Below are 20,278 nucleotides of genomic sequence, written 5' to 3' on the forward strand. Positions count from 1 at the left end.
TCAATAGGATTTCTGCTTATGGCTGGACTCCCAGGGCGGGGGGTGGGGCAGGCACAATGTCTTTTCTTCTGGGCCGGAAAGCCCCGTGTTCTAAGGAAGTTGGGTTCTCTATGGGAAAAATCATTGTGCTAGCTAGGGCATAACTAAATTCCAGCCTAAAGTCCACACTACTCCCTCTAATATCCTTACTCAAAGAACAAAAAAAATCGAACTCCACTAACTCTTCACAGTGCCTTTATCTCATCTTAACTCAGGGCCAGAGTCTTAATGGAAGATCTGTTTTTAAAAAGGAATAAAGCCTTAGCATTTCTATGAATAAACAGATTCATGGGAGAAAATTAACACTCTAAAATATAGCAAGCAAAGAAATCAAATTACAACTTTGGAGGCTGAGAGTTCATTTGCTAATATTAAACTCGATTCACTATGACTGTTGCCCAGTTATGATTCCTTTTATGTCTATAAATCTATTATTTACAAAATGTGATCTATAATGTGGGCTTGGGGTTTTATAAGAAAAAGAAAGAACATGATGATGGATCTGGGAGGAGCTGGGAAAGGGAAGTGAATGTGATCAAAACATATTATATAAAAATTTTATTACTAAAGGAAAAGCATTAGTAGTTATTTTCAAGACATGTCCTTGATACTCCAGACAGCCTGCACTATGCTTCCATGTGACATTCTAGAAGCCTGAGAGAGTGGTTTCTCTTCCAAGAGTGACTCTCATCAGAGGGTTGAAACTTAATATTACTCAAATCAACCACGAAAGTGACTCTGGAAAATCTCAGTCTGAGGCCAGGATGGCCTTGAGGACTCCAAAGGGCTCTGCAACACGTGCCTTGGAGAGCAGGGTTTAGAGGCAGCCTGTGTTTAAACTCTACCAGCTATATTCTGTAGGCTGAATTAAGCATGTGTGATGGTTATAAATTTATTATGCCAGCTTTAAAATCACCCTGTTTGAAATTGTAAATATTCTTCTTTTGAATAGCTCAGTATCAGGCATTGCAGTGGAAGCAGTTTCTTTCCTTTTAGGGTGGGTGTTCTAGTAGGGTTCTGCTGCTTGTTTAGGTACCTTCCCCATAACTGCACAGTGGTACAGGAAAATTATCTGTATTCTGTCAATCATGTATTTTAATAAAACGCTGATTGTCCAGGAAGGAAGTAGAGGCGGGAAAAGCAGACAGGAGTAAAGGTGGAAAAAAGAAAACAGGAGTATTCTGGGGAGCAGGAAGCTCCCGCTCCCATTCCAGCCCAGAACACCAAGAAGCAAGATGTAACCTGTCTGGCTGAAAGGTACAAAGCCATGTGGCTAACATAGATAAGAATAATGGGTTAATATAAGCTACAAGAGCTAATAAGAAAACTGAGCTAATGGGCCAATCAGTTTGTAATCTTATGGAGATCTCTGTGTGATTTTCTTTGGGGCTTGCCGGCTGTCAGGTACTGGGCAGGACAGAAACCCCAACAAGGAGGTCCCTGATGTTACAGAATGAAAGAAACCCAATTATAGTTCTCTTCAGTCATGAACATATTGGGATATTACATCCTTTATTGACATAGTCATCCTGGAAATAACATGCTTAGTGGTATATCGACTATGATCCCCTTCAAAGTCAGCTCATGTATGAGGATAGTTAAATCACATTCTTGTTCCTTATTTGCATTCTATCTCAGCCTTAAAAACAATTTCTTTATTTTCTGTTGTTCTCTTTTACTTCTTTTAGTAGCTATCTACTTTTTAATACATAATAATACTTTACAGTAGACTTTGACTGTTTAAATCATTCATGTCATTTTCTATTTTTTGAAGAGACACCCTGATAATAACATCTATAAAATAAGGAAAATAATAGTGTCTACCTTGTGGATTTGTTTTGATGTAAAAAACTTTATAATCATATTCAGTGTAAGCCTCATGCCCAGCAGGGGATGGCCAACACAAAACAAGCTCAAAGCTATTTTAACAGGTTTAGAGGTCTCATATTTCTTTGGACATTGTGGTCTTATTTGTTTTTTGCTTTTATATTTTGGTTTCTGGTTTTGTGTTTTTATAAAAGGTCTCTTTTGTGTAAGTTTTTATAGTTTGGTTGGTTGGTTTATTTTTAGAGAGAAAAAGAAAGGGCATAGAGTTGAGTGGGTGGGGTGGTCGAAAGGATCTGAGAGGGGTTGAGGGAGAGGAAGAGTATAATTAGAATACATTATATGAAATTTTCTTCATTTAAAATAGGTTTTATACAAAGATTTTAAACTATGTACATTTGGTCAGAATTAATTATATCAGAGGCAACTATAGAAACATTCATTTATAGCAGAAGTTTCCATAGATATACTTATGTAATAAGAAAAATAAACAGCACTTTGTTAAATTCCATCTTAGAAAATTTTTATTTGTATAGATTGTATTTTCCAACTCACTTGAGTAGTTATTTTCCATAGTTATTTATTTATACTTATATCTAGTGAGCTTTGTATCATCCTAACATTACTTGTATTCAAAGTATACAATCTGATTTCACAGGATATTTATGGTAGAATTGTTGCTCCTGTAAAGCACATTATCAAGCCTACCATCTCACACACTTAGTCTTTGGAGTTTGAGTGTTTGTGCATGTGTGTGTGTGTCTCTGTGTGTGGGTATGTGAGTTTATGTGAGTAATTAATTGTAAGATCAATTGAATTTACTCATTTGTTATAAATCATCACTATACACAATCTTGTTAACTATAGAGTTCATCTTGCTCACTGTATCTTTAGATTTACATATCTTGTATGCTTCCTACATTGTACACCTTACAAATTCCATTTTCTTCACAGATTCTCATATCCACAGCTATATTATTTCTTAGTATATATCACCTTCTCATATATCAGCAAAACAATGGAGTATCTTTGTTTCTTTTCTAATTTATTTCTTTTATTTCAATATCACATAGTTCGTCCTTGTTAAAACAAAAGACAGAATCTCATTATAAATGTCAGTATTATATCATTTTTTCACATATACTCCTTTCTTTATCATTTTATCTGTTAATGGACACGTTATTATCTAATGCTGGCCTTTATAAACATTACCGAGACATGCCTAGAAATATCTAGACTTACATGATGGTGATTTCATTCCCTCTGGGTAGTTTCCCAGAATGGGAAATTTTAGGAGATTCTTTAGGAATCTCCACATTGTTTCCCATAACTCTGACAACTTATATTTCTACCAACAGCACTCAAGAGTATACATTAGTCTACCATTATCTAATGGTGATGATTAATGGCAGTAAACAACTTTTCATATACCAGTTAGATATAACTTGTTTAGGGGAATATTATTCAAGTCTTTTGTTTATTTTTCAATCATAATGTTTCTCTGTTATGAGTTAAATGTATTCTTTTTAATTTTTAAGTGCCAACCCCCATAATATAGACAGTTTAGAAACATTTTCCAGTTATCAGATGGTCTTTTTATTTGGTTATTCTTTCTCTATTTTTGGGCACTTCAGGGTAGCATAGTCACACTAATTCTTTCTGTTTGAACCTCATGTTATTATCTTCTAGGAGTTTTAGGGTTTGAGATCATTGTTTAGGACTTTACAGATTTTCACTAGACAGTTCTCACTGGACTAGCATAGTTTACACACTCAGATGGTAAACACAGACACATAAATCCTGGCAGAACCAGTGACACTTTCAGCCGAGACAGCCTTCACACATTCTGTTTGACCACTTGGGTGTGAAATCACAGACCTTGTTAAATAAAATATAGCCTGTATCCTCTGGAGATGCAAACTGAGCTGTAAACAAAATCAAGGGGATGAGAAGCATTCTATTTCCTATCACCAATTCAGTGGGATGTTTAACTGTTTCAACAACACTCATTTTAATAAGAGCCAATGGTAAAGAAAATGAATAAAACGAGAAACTCAAAGGAAAAGTTTTGCGATTTCGAATATACAAAAGTAGTCATCTATGGTTCTACTTGCTGTTCGCATTGTACATGGAATACAAAGAATGGGCAAGTGCACCTGAGGGATCTGCGGTAGGGCAATTATCTGCATGCCAGGAAAAGCTTCCAGTAGCTTCAGCTCAAGCATGGGGCCTTTTGATAGCCTTGTCAGTCTGCCCCACAAATATGACAACTAACTACCTGGTTTTGATGGGCACATTCCCAAATTCCTTTATCCGGAGTTTCATTCAGCTTCTGCCCAGGTGAAGCCTTAACACATGAGAAGATCTTATAGCAACATGGCAGATATACTGTAAACTAGTGGGAATGAGGGCATTTTTATGTAACAAAATAGTATATGAAGTACATTAGTTCTGCATGAATAATTCATTTAAAATCAGTCTATCTAGATTTTTGGCTGAAAGAACTGATTTGGGATTGACATATAGAAATATTTCTGTCTTATGTTACAAGAAGAGTTATTCATACATGTGATTAAGTTTTCCCACAGACTTGCTAAGGTTAACTTCAGTTATATTTAAAGTTTTTCAACATTCTTGTTTTTCGGAGCTGAAATAAAAATAAGAAAGAGCCTAAAGCTAGCAAAACAAAAGGGCCTCAGAAGCAAGGTCACCATGGCCTTTCCACTTCTCTGTGTGAGAGCTTATCATAACCATTTCTATGATAAACGTGCCTGATAATAAGTGTTGAGACCCTTAGTCTATCCAGAGTCTAATCCATATCTAAGAAGAATAAATGCTATGCAAAGACCAAATGAAACTGAATGTGTGGGCTTTGTTCAGTTCCCCCTCCTTGGTCTATTACCATTACATCATATACTCTTTTGTCTACTCACATTTCTTCATAGCTGCTCATCCTTTATGGAACCTAAGCCCAACAGTGGGCAGTTTTCTCGGGGCACTTCTGTTTTTATTCCTGATCTTTCCTATGCTATACTAAACTTTGTTTAAAAATAAATTTTCTATGCTTTTTTCTTGTTAACCTGTTTTTTATATAAAGGAATTTAATTTGTGGTCTTTGTAGATAGAGAAAAGTATGAAACCTTCCTTCTCCTACAGCTTCAGTTATACTGAATTCAATGTTAACTTTGAAACTTGTATATTACTCAAATTCTAGCAATATGATCTGTAATTAAAAAACAAAATGATTAATTAAACAGAAATAAAGAGATACTGATTAGCTTTATTTAAAACTCATCAATTGTTAAATGCATCATACACCCACTTCTTTGTATTCCTTGTTAATTATAAGAAACATACACACATACATGGTACTTGGAAAGATTTATTAGGCACATAAGTTATACATTCTCATTCATAGAATATTAACACAGAGAATTATATATTATGTAGAATGAAAGATGGTTTCAAGTGGGCTAGAGAGATGAGTCATCAACCAAGATCATTAACTGCTTTTCTAAAAGAACTCCAGCAACCAAATGTCAGCTCATAGTCATCTGTAACTCTAGTTCCAGGAGAGTCCATCTCTCTCTCTCCCTGGCCTCTGAAGGCACTATACATATGATACATTGACATACATGCTGGCAAAACACTTGTACACATAAAGTAATAAATTAGTTGAAAATATTAAAGCCATGTACAATATAGAATTTCTACTTAAAATAGTATTCATAATGCCTAATATATGTCCTTAAACTATGTGCCCATCATGAATGGATGGATAAAGAAAATTTATTATGCACACATAATTTAGTATAATTTAGCCATTAATGATAATGGTATCCTACAAGAAATTTGAAAGGCAACAGATAGAACTAGACAAAAATATCTGAGTGAGGTATTACAGACACAGAAAGATAAATATGGTATGTATTCACTTATATGTGGACATTGAGGTTAAGCCAATGATAACCAAACTAGACTCTGCAGGACCATAGATGTTATAGCGTAAGAGACTGGGGCAGGGTGGACAGATATGTCTCGTTAAAAATGAGAAAATAGATTGGTGTGGACGGATGAGGGAGTGCTGGAAGGAGAGGATCAAGTTGGGAGGGAAGAGACACCAAGACAACAAAGCCCCCAAACAACACAGCCTAAGAATTCATAGAGCCTGAGGTACCATGCACAGAACATGCAGAGGTGAGTAACCAGGTCCTCTGCATAAATATTATGGCTTCCAGTTTAATGTTTTTGTGGAATTCCTAGATGTCTGAACAAGTGAGTCACTGATTCTTGTACCTTCCATTGAGATCTTTCTTTCTCTTTGTTTCATCTAATTCTGACATGTTAGTTCTTATTTGCTCTTATTATTATCCCTGAGAAGTCTGTTTATTTTCTAATGGAAGACAGAAAGGGAATGGAACCAGATGGGAAGAGAGGTGTAGAAGAACTGATAAGAGCAGAGGAAAGGGAAACTGTAATCCGGATATGTTATGCAAGAGAAAAAGTATTTTCAATCAAGGAAAAATGAATTTTAAATTATAGATTATAAAAAATGGTTACCCATTAATTGTATCAGAGTAATAGACATGACTATGATTAAGCTAAGCAAAAAAGACAGACAAACAAATACTGTATATTTTCTCCATTAGGGGGATATTGAAAATAAGCCAATTAGACTACATAGTACAGATTGCAGTATGCTGAGAAGGCTTCCTAAAAGAAGCTAGAGATTGGTTAGGTAGTGATAACTATGATATACTTAGATAAAAGTAGTAAGTTATAATGCCATCTACAAGACTGTGGGGTGATTATAGTTGATAATAACCTGTTACAGGAATTCAAAAGCTCCAATAATAAGGAGGTAGAAGTGTTATTTATCCTGATTTGTTCAGTATATGTTGTAGCATGTATATTAAAATATCATTTATTCTTTCATCCACAAATATATGCATTTATTATTAATTACAAATTTAAATATTTCCCTACAACCTCAGTGGAACTCTAAAACACAACCTGCTACTACACAAAGAGGACCAAGAGGTAAGCGACAACCCACCCTGTGGGACACCCCACTTTCTAGGTCCTTCATACCTGGGAGAAACCCTGGGCCCCTTACCAACCTGCCTCAGCTTCTTTACCCAGCAAGCAGGCGAATTTCCTGCAGGTAGGCTGCTCCAAAACCACCCATCATATCCATTGGACTCTACAAGCTACAAAGCTACAAGTTCCAACCTACTCCCCAACCCTCCTTTCCCCCTCCCCCTGCAACCTCAGAGGAACACTGAAACACACGCTGCAACTACACAGAGAGGACCAAGAGAGAGGACCAAGACAGGAACTCAGAAGCACAAGCTGTGACTGCACAGAGTGGACCAAGAGAACAAACAAAGAGATCAGAACAAAAGAGCAAGCCAAGAGACAGGGCAAAGAGAGACCTCAGTGGCTCGCTGAGACACAGACAGTGACAGCACTGAGCAGAACAAGAACAGTTCCCAATGACACAGACAGCCACTGCAAGGATTGGACCAAGAGGCAAAGACACTACTGGCACCAATTGGAGGAAGAGATGGGAAGGCACCAATGTAAGAATTCATCCAACAATCTAATAAGCAACAAGGTAACACCAGAACCCAGTGGTCATAAAATGATGGGGGAAGGTTTGTTAACCAATCATCTTTAAGAGACATACTCATGAATATCTTGCATATCACCATAGAACCTTCACCTGGCATTGGATGGAGAAAATGACAGAGCCCCACATAGGAGCACCGGACTGAGCTCCCAAGGTCCCGATAAGGAGCAAAAGGAGGGAGATCATGAGCAAGGAAGTCAGGACCGTGAGGAGTGCGTTTACCCATTGAGACGGTGGGACAGATCTAACGGGAGACCACCAAGTCCAGTTGGAATGGAACTGATGGAACAGGGGACCAAACCGGACTCTCTGAATGTGGCTGACAGTGGAGGAGGACTGAGAAACCAAGGACAACGGCAATGAATGTGATCTCTACAGCATGGACGGGCTCACTGTGAGCCTTGTCAGTTTGGTTGCTCACCTTCCTGGACTTAGGGGGAGCTGGGAGGACCTTGGACTTAACATAGTGAAGGGAACCCTGATGGCTCTTTGTCTTGAAGAGGGGTGGAGTAGGGGTATGGGTGGAGGGGAGGGGAGGGAAGGGGGAGGAGGAAGGAAGGAGATGGAAATCTTTAATAAAAAAAAAAATAAAAATAAAGTAAAAAAAATAAAAAAAGTAAAAAAAAAAAAAAAGAGAGAGAGACAGATCTAAGGATGAGGCATGGCTTTTGGGATCCAGAGAGAAAAAGTGTGCACGGACCAGGAGCTTTCTGTGTGGGTCCACTGTGACTGAGCAGAGCCTGAGCTCTACATTCTTGTAGCATTAGTTTCCCCTTATAATAAATAAAATTATAATTATTTGGGGCTGGCTAGATGGATCAGCGGTTAAGAGCATTGCCTGCTCTTCCAAAGGTCCTTGTTCAATTCACAGCAACCACATGGTGGCTCACAACCATCTGTAATGAGATCTGGTGCCCTCTTCTGGCCTGAAGGTGTATATACAGACAGAATATTGTATACATATATATATATATATATATATATCCTTTAAGCTAGCCTGGTAATTTCAGGATTCGAGTTAGCTTAAACAATACAACAGGAAGACTTGATTATCATAACCCAGAAGAATCAGAAGAAATTATTTTAACCATAACTTTATGAGGATGATGGAGACCTTTAAAGAGGAAATGAAAAATTCCCTTAAATAAATGGAGAAAAAGACAAACAAAAAATTGGAAGAAATCAATAAATATATCAAAGAAACCCAAGAAAATCTAGAAAAAAAAACAATTAACCAGGTGAAGCAAACAGTTTAAGACTTGAAAACTGAAATAAAGGCAATAAAGAATACACAAACTGAGGGAATTCTGAATATGGAAAATCTGGGTAAATGAACAGAAACTACAGATGTAAGCATAACCAACAGAATACAGGAGGTAGAAGAGAGAATCTCAGGTGTTGAAGATACTGTAGAGGAAATCAATTCATTGGTTAAAGAAAACATTAAATCCAACAAATAATTAACACAAAACATCCAGGAAATTTGGGACACCACGAAAAGACAAAAGCTAAGAATAATAGGGATAGAAGAAGAAAAGAAACTCCACCTCATAGGCACAGAAAATATATTGAACAAAATCAGAGAAGAAAACTTTCCCAACCTAAAGAAGGATATCCTATGAAGGTACAAGAAACTTACAGAACATTAAATAGACTGGACAAAAACAAAAGTTCCCTTGCCATATCATAATCAAAATGCAAAACATACAAAATAAAAAAAGAATATTAAGAGCTGCAAAGGAAAAAATGTCAAGTAACACATAAAGGCAGACCTATTAGAATTATACACAACTTCTCAATGAGAAACATGGAAGCCAGGAGGTACTGGACAGATGTGCTGCAGACACTAAGGGACCATTGATGCAAGACCAGACTACTATGCCCAGAAAAACTTTCAATCGCCATCAATGGTGAAAACCAAGATATTTCATGATAAAACCAGATTAAAACAATACCTGTCCACAAATCCAGCCTTACAGAAAGAACTAGAAGGAAAACTCTAACCCAAAGAAGATAATTGCACCCTCAAAAAAACAGGCAACAAATAACCTCACACCAAAAAACCCCAAAGAAAGGAAACATAGAAACACTACCACCAAAAGATAACAGGAATTAAAGATCACTTGTCATTAATATCTCTTAATATCAATGAGCTCAATTCAGCTATAAAAAGACACAGGCTAAGAGAATGGATATGAAAGCAGGATCCATCCTGTTGTATACAAGAAACATACCTCAACATCAAACACAGACATTACTTTAGAGTAAAGGGTTGGGAAAAGATTTTCAAATCAAATGAATCTAAGAAACAAATGGGTGTAGCTATCCTAATATCTAACAAAATAGACTTCGAACTAAAATCAATCAGAGAGATGGAGAAGGACATTTTATACTCAAAACAGGAAAAATACATCAACATTAAGTCTCATTCCTGAACATCTATGCCCCAAATACAAGAGTAATCACATATATAAAAGAAACATTACTAAAGCTTGAATAGCACATCAAACCCCAAACACTAATACTAGGAGACTTCAACATCCCACTCTCTCCAATGGACAGGTCAACCAGACAAAAACTTAACAAAGAAATAAGACACCTAATGGATGTCATGACTCGAATGGACTTAACAGACATCTACAGAACAGTCTGCCCAAACACAAAAGAATATAACTTCTTCTCAGCACCTCATGGAAACGTCTTTAAATTGATTGCATACTTGGTAACAAAGCAAACCTCAACCGATACAAAAAAATTTGAGTAACCCCCTGTATCTTATCAAATCACTACAATCTAAAATTAAAAATTAAAAACAACACTAATTGCAGAAAGCCTACAATCTCATGGAAATTGAACAGTGCTCAATTGAACCACTCTTGGGTTCAATTTAAGACTTCCTAAAATTCAATGAAAATGAAGGCACAATGTACCCAAACTTATGGGACACTGTGAAAGCAGTGCTAAGAGGAAAATTCATAGCATGAATTGCTTACATCAAGAAAGTAATGTCACACGAATGACTTAACAACACAACTGAAAGTTTTAGAACAAAAATAAGCAGACTAAGCCAGAAAGTGTAGATGACAAGAAATAATCAAATTAAGGGCAGAAATCAATAAAATAGAAACAAATAAAAAAATACAAAGAATCAATGAAAAAAAGAACTGGTTCTTTGGGATAATCAACAAGATAAATAAACCTTTATCCAAACTAATCAAAAGGCAGAGAGAGAACATATGAATTAAAATCAGAAATGAAAAGGGAAAAATAGCAATAGAAACTGAGAAAATCCAGAGAATCATTAGGACATATGACAAAAACCTGTACTCCACAAAGTTAAAAAAATAAAAGAAATGGACAATTTTCTGGATAGTACGTCATAGCAAAATTAAATCAAGACCAGGTGAACAATTTAAGCAGACTTATAACCTGCAAGGAAATAGAAGCAGTCATCAAGAGCCTCCCAACTAAAAACAGTCCCTGGCAAGATGGTTTCAGTGCAGAATTCCTTCAGAACTTTAAAGAAAAGCTAATGCCTATACTCCTCAAAGTGTTTTACATAATAGAAACACAAGGAGCATTATCAAACTCTTTTTATGAGGCTACAATTATCCTGATACCGAAACCACACAAAGACTCAACCAAGAAAGAAAATTACATATGAATCTCACTCATGAACATAGATGCAAAAATATTTAATAAAATATTGGCAAACCGAATCCAAGAACACATCAAAAAAAATTATCTACCATGATCAAGTCGGCTTTATTCCAAAGATGCAGGGATGTCTCAACATGTAAAAATCTATCAATGTAATACACCTTATAAATAAACTGAAAGAAAAAAAACCATATGATCATCTCATTAGACGCTGAAAAACCATTCAACAAAATCCAATATACCTTCATGATAAAGTCTTGGAGAGATCATAGATACAAAGAATATATCTAAACATAATAAAGTAATATACAACAAGTCAACAGCCAACATCAACTTAAATAGAGAGAAACTCAATGTGATTCCATTAAAATAGAGAACGAGACAAGGCTGTCCACTCCATATCTACTCAACATAGTTCTTGAATTTCTGGCTAGATCAATAAGGCAACAAAAGGATATCAAAGGGATTCATATTAGAAAAGAAGAAGTCAAACTCTTGCTATTTGTACATGATATGATAGTATTCATAAGTGACCCCAAAATTTCTACTAGGGAACTCCTACAGCTGATAAATACCTTCAGTAATGTGGCAGGACACAAGATCAACTCAAAAAAATTAGGAGCCTTCCTATACACAAATGATAAAGAAGCTGAGAAAGAAGTCAGAGGAACATCATCTTTCACAATAGCCACAAATAACATAAAAAAACATCTTTGGGTAACTCTATGAAAGACCTGTCCAATAAGAAGTTTAAGTCTTTGAAGAAAGAAATTGAAGAAAATGTCAGAAAATGGAAAGACATCTCCCATGCTCTTGAATAGGTAAGATCAACATAATAAAAATAGCAACCCTATCAAAACAATCTAGAGATGCAATCCAATCCCTATCAAAATCCCAACACAATTCTTGAAAGAACAGTACTCAGCTTCATATGGAAAACCAAAAATCCAGGGTATCTAAAACAATCCTGTACAATAAAGGAACTCCAGTGGTATCACCATCCCTGACATCAAGCTCTATTAAAGAGATATAATAATGAAAACAGTTTGATGCTGGTATAAAAACAGACAGGTTCACCAATGGCATTGAATTGAAGACCTGAATATTAATCCACACTCTTATGAACACCTGATTTTTGACAAAGAAACTATAATTATACAATGGAAAAAGGAAAGCATCTTTAACAAATGGTGCTGGCATAACTGGATGTCAACCTGTAGAAGAATGAAAATAGATCCATATCTATCACCATGTACAAAACTCATGTCCAAATGGATTAAAGAAAGACCTCAATATAAATCTGACCACACTGAACCTGATAGAAGAGAAAGTGGAAAGTTGCCCTCAATGCAAGGGCACGGGAGACCAATTTCTAAGTATAACCATCTCATTCCTGACTCTGTAAACCTGACTAGGATGTCACAGGTTCTAAGGTCCTACTATTATCACTTTTGCTAAATAATTATGTTGTCAGACATACTTTTAAGTACTGTTTTATACCTACAGATTAGTTCTGGATCCAGCTTTTATCAGAGAAGCTTTATGCTACAGTAGTCTGTGGCTAATGAAGAAACATGTAACTGACCAAATAACCTAGAATGAGTAACGGTGGGGTGCTCTAACCTGACTACAGCTATAACCCCTTTCAAGGTTCAGGGAACATCATGGAAGAAAGACCACACCGAATATAGGAGCAAAAATGGGGAGATGTGTAATAAATACTATCTTCTGGATACTACAGGGCCATTATACTAGGAACTCACTCCAGCCATGCTGGTCTGCATGAGACTTGTGTAAGATTGGGCCCTCAACATTTCATTGTGGTTGGGGGAGGGGCTTATGACATCCCACCCTTCACAGAGGGACTGGTGGCAATTAATGCTTTTTGTGGCAGGAGGGTCACTTTCTTCAGTGGTCTGACTAAAGATAAGTTGCTCTTGCACTGTGGAAAAACTTGAACACATTCAAGCAAGTAGCTCTATACTCTGTGTCACACACAGAAAAGAAGATATCAATAGAGGAGGAGGGACTCATTGAGAAGGGTGCTAGTGGTAGGTAGAAAGCAGGAGCTAAGGGAAGATAAAAGGTGTGAAAATATAAAATACGAAAAACGGCTTTAAAATAGCAAAAACAAATCTTTCTGTAAATAAAATTACTTCTTAACATTAAAAAATTGATTCAACATATCCATACCCTCTATTAAATTCTAGTGACTATAATATACTTTAATAAATAAAAGCAATTGTTTGAATGTCTAAAATTACAATAATCAAAAGAAAACAAATCTTACCTGGGTTTTGTAAGCTGGTACTTTGAAGTGACTTAGAGGAAATTTCACATTCCTGGGATATACTGATGTCATCTACAGCAACAGCAGCATTCAAAGACAAAACTGTAGCTTCCAAAACTAACTGTTATTGCAGAAAGAGTTAGTAAAATACACCATAGCATTAAAATCTCAAGATGATTTTATTTTAATAAAGAAACTCATTTACACCTGTTCCATTTTTCAGTCTAATTTTAGAAAACTTCTGTGACCTGAGCATTCAAATTATAAAGCCACATAGTCATAGCTGCTTTGACAGCCTCTTATATAACCTTAATATGTTAGGTAACCTTGTTTTAGTTAAAAGTTGCAACATTCATCACTCATGAAGGGCATGCTTCCCGTCGGAGCCACTAAGCATCATATACATTTAAAATGAGCTCTTTGGGGTAATCAACTGTGTGGTTTACAATTCAATTTAATTAAGATATGAATTAATTGTAATGGTTTAGCTAGAGTTATTCATTTCTAAATCTGAATATTTAAGTATGCATATATATTATGTATAGATTTAGGAACATACTTTATGTGATAATGATTACAGCCATTAACTATGTAGAGCCATTTGTTATATTCATTTACTAAGCCATAGGAAGCCAAGCATTGATTTTGTTTTATTCCAAAACTCTGAATGGTGACTTGACATACTTTTTTTTTCTTTCCTGTTAATCACTCAAATTCTCACATGCTTATTCTACTACAAAAAAAGGAGGAAAAGATTAAGGGAGAAAATCAGAGAAGGTGGGAAGATAAGGAGAGGGAGAAGAAGACTGAGGAAGAGATTAAAAGAAGAGGGAGAGAGCAAGATAAAGAAAAGTGAGTAGGGGAAGAAGAGACTGGAGTAGAGAGAGACAGAGATAGCTTGTTTCTAGAGCCCTGAGGGGGTAAGCTAAGGATACAATCTGTAGGCATACTTAGTAGCCAGAGATACATCTTATCATCTAATACTGAGGCATTAACTGTTTACTTAGGTTGAGGCTCAGAACATGCTTCTCTACATCTGTCAATTGAGACATCATTCTGCCTGTGCTTGTGTGTGGCCTTTGCACATGGTAGCCAGCTGTATAGAAATCTCTGCGGTACCTCTCCTAGAAATCGGTCACACAATCGCACCGTATCAGGTGACCTGCCCCATAATCAAAGAGAAATTTCCAACAGTGAAGAGCCAAAAGGACTCTGAATAAAGAGGGGTGGGGAAGCTCCCTTTATTATATTACCTTTAAATCAGATTTTATTCAATCATATCTGCTTGTCTGTCCATTCTCATTGAACCTAAGCATTAAAACACAGTCCATGTTGGATTTTTAGGAGTTAATGTCTATGACCTATATGATATCAAAATTGATGGGTACTTTTTTATACTTTGCTTTTTTTATTCTAACTTTGTGTTCTTCACCAATCACAATGGTCACAGTTGATATCCTGTAACAAAATTAGGATAAACCCTGATGATAATTTCTGCCAAAGATGTTGTCAAGAAGAAACAGAGACTGCAACCCAACCAGAAGTAAGGGGATATGGAAGTGTATGTAATGTTGGAAACCTTTGGGTCTTAAGGAAGTATAGGATTTTAGACAACAACCAATTAATTGGATAATGAATTGAAAGGATCAATTGCTTGAATTAGCACAATCTTGCTAAACAGAATGATATTATTCAAAAGAAAAATAGCTTAGGATATACAAGTAAGCAAAGTTCTCTGCATTTATACCTGAATTCACATATTTTAATTTAATGTTGCTTTTGTTAGTAGATGCATATTCTCTATGGAATACTATCCTTGTTAATATACTCTCTTAGCTACCTTTCTATTGCTGTGATAAAAACCCATAACCATGGCAACTTACAGAAAAAAAGAGTTTATTGGAGCTTACAGTTTCAGAAGGTTAGAGTTCATTGCCTAACTAAGCATGGCAACTGGCAGGACAGGCATGGGGCATGTTAGTTTCTGATTTAGCCACAAGCATAAGACAGAGAAAGCGCTAACTGGGAATGGCAATGGGTGTGGGTTTTTCACATGTCAAAGCCCACTCCAACTGATACACCTCTCCCAAAAGGGCCACACCTCCTAACCCTTCCCAAGCAGTCCTACCAATTAGGAATCAAGTAGCTAAATATATGACCCTATGGTGGCTTTTTTCCCTCAAGAAATAGCATTAGTTAAATCCATTTCTTTCCATATATACTCAACACTCACAGATTTAATATTGCTTTAGATAGTAGATACATATCCACTATGGAATAATCTTCCTTTTAACATATTTTCTGTCTTTTTGAGCTAATATGAGAAGACCTTCAGCATGTGTTTCTTATTTTAAAAAGTTACATAAAAAATCAATAGGCTGGAATTTTGTAGCAGTTGAGATTTCTATATAAATTTGATAAAAACATATATATAAGCAATCAATAAATAGAATTGAATAGAAATTAAAATAAGGCAGTCCATGTGAATACAGGCTATGATGGCAGATGGTAATAATGAAAAAACACAAATGTTTTATATGCAATTTTCAATATTTTACAATGTGATATATAAAATTTGAAGAATTTTTTTAAATTCTGATTATATTTGGCTACTTTGATATCTTGGATAAGAAATTTTATTTTCACACAAGAGGCAGAAAATAATAGCACAGATGAAAATAGTAGCACAAGTTTTAGAAAATAGTTTTGGCATAATGTACAAAAGTGCTATAATTTAGAAAATGTTAAATATTATTTGCAATTTATTTGTGTCAATATTAAACTTTAAAATTCCCCTTTTATATTTTATTGCTATATATCACTGATAAGGGGCATATATATTGATAATATGCACTGATAATGTCAATTAAAATAAAATGTGTAATTCCTCATGTCAAGAAAAGAGACCTTTATTAAAAAGAAAAAGCAGAATATTTGTGGTACCATTCTGTTCTTGAAGAGAAATGTGTTTGTACTCTGTATGTGTAACTGGTGGGTCCTGGATGAAGTAAAACAATGATATAGATCATGAAGATATGACTATTTCATTTTGGCTGAACAGAAACACAAGGTGATTTACTAATATCACTAAAGTGTACCTCAAATTAAATTGCCACAAATAAATTAAACATACCTCAAAAGTCAAAGAAAACTGATATTCAGTTATTTTCAAATCCAGTAGCTTACTTCCATGCAAGTAAAATCAAGACCACATATTGAAAGATTACAATGAAACTATTAATTTAAAATAACCCACTTTTTAAAAATGGTTCTTTAATCTTATAATGCATAGCTATAAATAATTATCAGCTCATATCTATTTCTATTTTTATAATACTCTTTGGCATTTAGTGTGTATGTACATGTGAGTGCATGTGCGTGAGTGTGTGTGTGTGTGTGTGTTGTGTGTGTGTGTGTATGTCTGTGCAGGTACATGCTGGTCATGTCACATCTGTGGAAGTGTGAGAATAATGTGTATGAGTTAGTTTTCAACTTCCTTTCTGTGGGAGTTGAACTCAAGTCCTCAGGCTGGGTAGAGGCTGCCTATTCCACTGAGAGGTGCCATCTCACCAAACCATTACTCTTGTTACTGTTTTTATCAGACAGGTCTTTGTATTGTGACTAAGAGTTGTTGCCTTTTGGAACTACAGAATCAATGATTAGCCAATGTGGAACAGTTTGTTTAAAAGAATTGTTTCAACTATGAAAAAGGGAAGCTAAAATATTCTTTTTACAAGATCCTCTAATAACTCAATTCTCTAATTAAATATAGATGTATTTCCTTTTGAAAATTATTTTAAGCCCTTGTTGGTTTTGTTTTATACATTTATAATTATTTTGAAAATGACAAAATTTCTTGCTTTCAGAAATTATAACCCATAATATTGTTAACATCCAAGTAATTTTTATGTATTAATGAAAACAGAAGCTTTCCCAGAAAATAAAATAAGATTTCTCAATACCTTGGTATATAAAACAACATGAAGAAAATTAATTACTGAACAAACAAAAAGTATAATTTGTTAGAATTAGAAACTAGAATGTGGTTGCTTTTGAATAATAATGGCTGTATGAATAATAAGAGGAACAGCCATTTCTTCTGTAGAACTTATAGCATATAGTCCATAAACTTAATCTTGCAAGCATAGCAAACCTTTTGTACTCATTTTCAAATAAAAGAAAAATAAGTTTAGAAAAGTAACTAGCTAACTGTCCCAAAGCCACTGGGAAGAATGTCTTGCTTAAGCTATTGTTGGTGTATCTGCACAGTATTACATCACTTAGTGGAGTAAAGAGATCTCTGCTCCTCAGCATACGAGTCACACCAGAACTACTGATCAACTGATGCCATAAACAGAGAAGACAGAGGACAAAGCAACTTCATTCAGATGATATTTACTGCTGTGTCATAATTCTTACCCTTCACTGACTCTTCAGAGAAGTTTATGAAATTGTTATTGATTAATAGTTAATAACTGATAGAGAATGAACATCAATCCAATAATTGTAGAAAATACAAAAAATCAATTTCTGGTGAAACCTAAAATATGACCTATATTTAAATAGGAACTTATACATTGACCAATAAGAAATCCAGGGACAGTATTTAGACCAAAAAATCTCTTAAGATATTAAAATTTAGAATCTAAGTTACAACAAAATGAAATTTCAAACTGCAAAAAAATATACATATTTTTGTAAAGAGTTCAACATCACAGCTGAACAGGAACAGACCAAGTTCAAACAGATTGGAAGAAATGAAAATAAAATTAAATATTTGACTAAAATTCTTTCAATTCTTCTGCCTAAATGATGGAGAGATTCCTGAAAGGCTGTTAAATTAATTTTCTTACAGAATCAACAGAAAGTCTAATCCTTTCCCAGCAGGACATTGAAAATCCTAAGAACTAAAGGTGATTATTTCCTAGGAAACTCAAAGTAATTTGTTCCCTGTTGTGGTCTCCAATTCACATCAAAGCACCATACTGCATCCAAATTTCATGCTTCAAATGAAATACATAGGTCTCATAATCCAAGGCCTTTCTTCTTTCTTGTGTTTAGACTGGATTGGATTACCCTAAATAAATAGGTTCAGAGCTTAAGCATATGAAGCCAATGATCAAACCGAGACCAAGGCCACCCTTAAATCATGCAGCCCACTAAACTTAAGTGTTCAAACTTTGGAGTTTTTCTTAAATACTCACTTTAAATATCTTCAGATTTGAGCACTAGATAGAATATTTATGGGCACCATATCATCTTTGTTTGTTGTTGATATATGAACTCGTAGCTAGCTAGAATCTCCATACATAGCTTCAGGACTTAAAATATATAGTTAGAGAAATCATATCAAGACCAATATAATATCAGTATTTTCAAGTATAGGTGATAAAAGGTACAAGACCAAAGCTGTATCTTTTTGAATAATTAATGCTAATATGTGAGCAAACAAACTGCTGATACCTTTTCAATGTATGACTACATGTATATTTATTTTTATATGAATTACTGGCTATAAACATGTTATAAATGTATATCCTCTTGTAGAAAAAATTGTTTAAAGCATATAAGTATGCACATTTTATATATTATTTGCATTTTAAAAAAAATGTACAAAATCTTAACTGCTCTATATATCAAAGTTATTGAAAGACAACAATTATTATCCAAAGTTTATGGGGGCCAGATGGGTTCAGGCTTCAAATAGTTTGAGGTTAAGGGTAATATTTCTTACCAGTTACACTATGGGAAATCAGCAAAAGTAAAATGAGCACAGGAGTAAAATCAAATGCAGAGTTAAATAAACTATCCAAAGATTTCACATTGATTCATGTCAGGTTAGGTTTTTAACTCTCAATTTTCCAAAGGATACTGCTTTCGAGTTTAATTTCAGAAATTTCTGATTTGAGATTATAAACTTACAATGATAAAATTTGGTAAATGATTAAGGGATTCATCCCTCTGATTTTTTTCACTTGTCTGTGTTTTCTAAACCAAATGTGTTCTTCAGTAAATATATAAAAGGATTAAAGAAAGACAAACGAAAGTCCAGAGGAGAATTCACACCTGTTCTTGATTGAATTAAGCATGAAGAAGGTTCAGCAAAAGCCCAATGTCAAGGATTGTTGGAAATAAAAGCCAAAGCATGGTGCTGAGTCACAGGCATGGGACTAGAACATGGGATTGGTAGTGCAGAGCCATACCAGAAACTCTCACCATCTGAGGTCAACACATCACACACACACACACACACACACACACACACACACACACACACACACACACACAAATCCACCAACCATTCTTCCACTGAGCTAGTATGATAGTGAGGGGTAGGCTCAATTTGTATAACAAATCAAATCCAAAACTCAAACCCCAAACAAGTAATTTTAGAGAGAATAAAATCTACACTTTATTGAAATTCTCCAGTAACAGTGGAGAATTTCAGGTCACAGAAAGGAATGGCAGGCATTTCTGCTCATTTTGCACACAGCTAGACCTATCAACAGCTATTCTCTTTCCTTCTCAATGGCAGTCAACAGCGAACTCTGATAGACTGGTTTGATGAGCTTCCATCTAAATAAAAAATGAGAACACTGAAGCAATGGAATGTAGAATACAAACACTAAAGAATAAATTTATCTTGTTTTTTTGTTTTCTACCAAAGGCAATAGTGAGTAACACTGAGTTGAATCCATGGGTGGTCTTGGTTTTCTCCCAAAAGAAGCCATCAGCCCTGTCTTATCCATTAATGTTGGCATTGAATCCACAGATTTCTCTAACTAAGGAGGTCTCTAACTATTGAATCCAAAAAGGGCCCCCTTTTAAAAATA

At 35.1% G+C, this 20,278-nt stretch overlaps 1 protein-coding gene across 1 annotated transcript in view; it reads right to left on the reverse strand.

The window, feature by feature from the left end:
* Positions 1 to 20,278, reverse strand: part of Malrd1 (MAM and LDL receptor class A domain containing 1) — a 617,971-nt gene that overhangs the window by 486,857 nt on the left and 110,836 nt on the right. Inside the window, exon 13 of the mRNA XM_038334493.1 lies at positions 13,446 to 13,566. Within this exon, the coding sequence (XP_038190421.1) occupies positions 13,446 to 13,566 (121 nt within the window). The remainder of the gene's footprint in view (positions 1 to 13,445; positions 13,567 to 20,278) is intronic.

The sequence above is a fragment of the Arvicola amphibius genome, chromosome 6 (genome assembly GCF_903992535.2).
Source record: "Arvicola amphibius chromosome 6, mArvAmp1.2, whole genome shotgun sequence".
NCBI classification, from domain to species: domain Eukaryota; kingdom Metazoa; phylum Chordata; class Mammalia; order Rodentia; family Cricetidae; genus Arvicola; species Arvicola amphibius.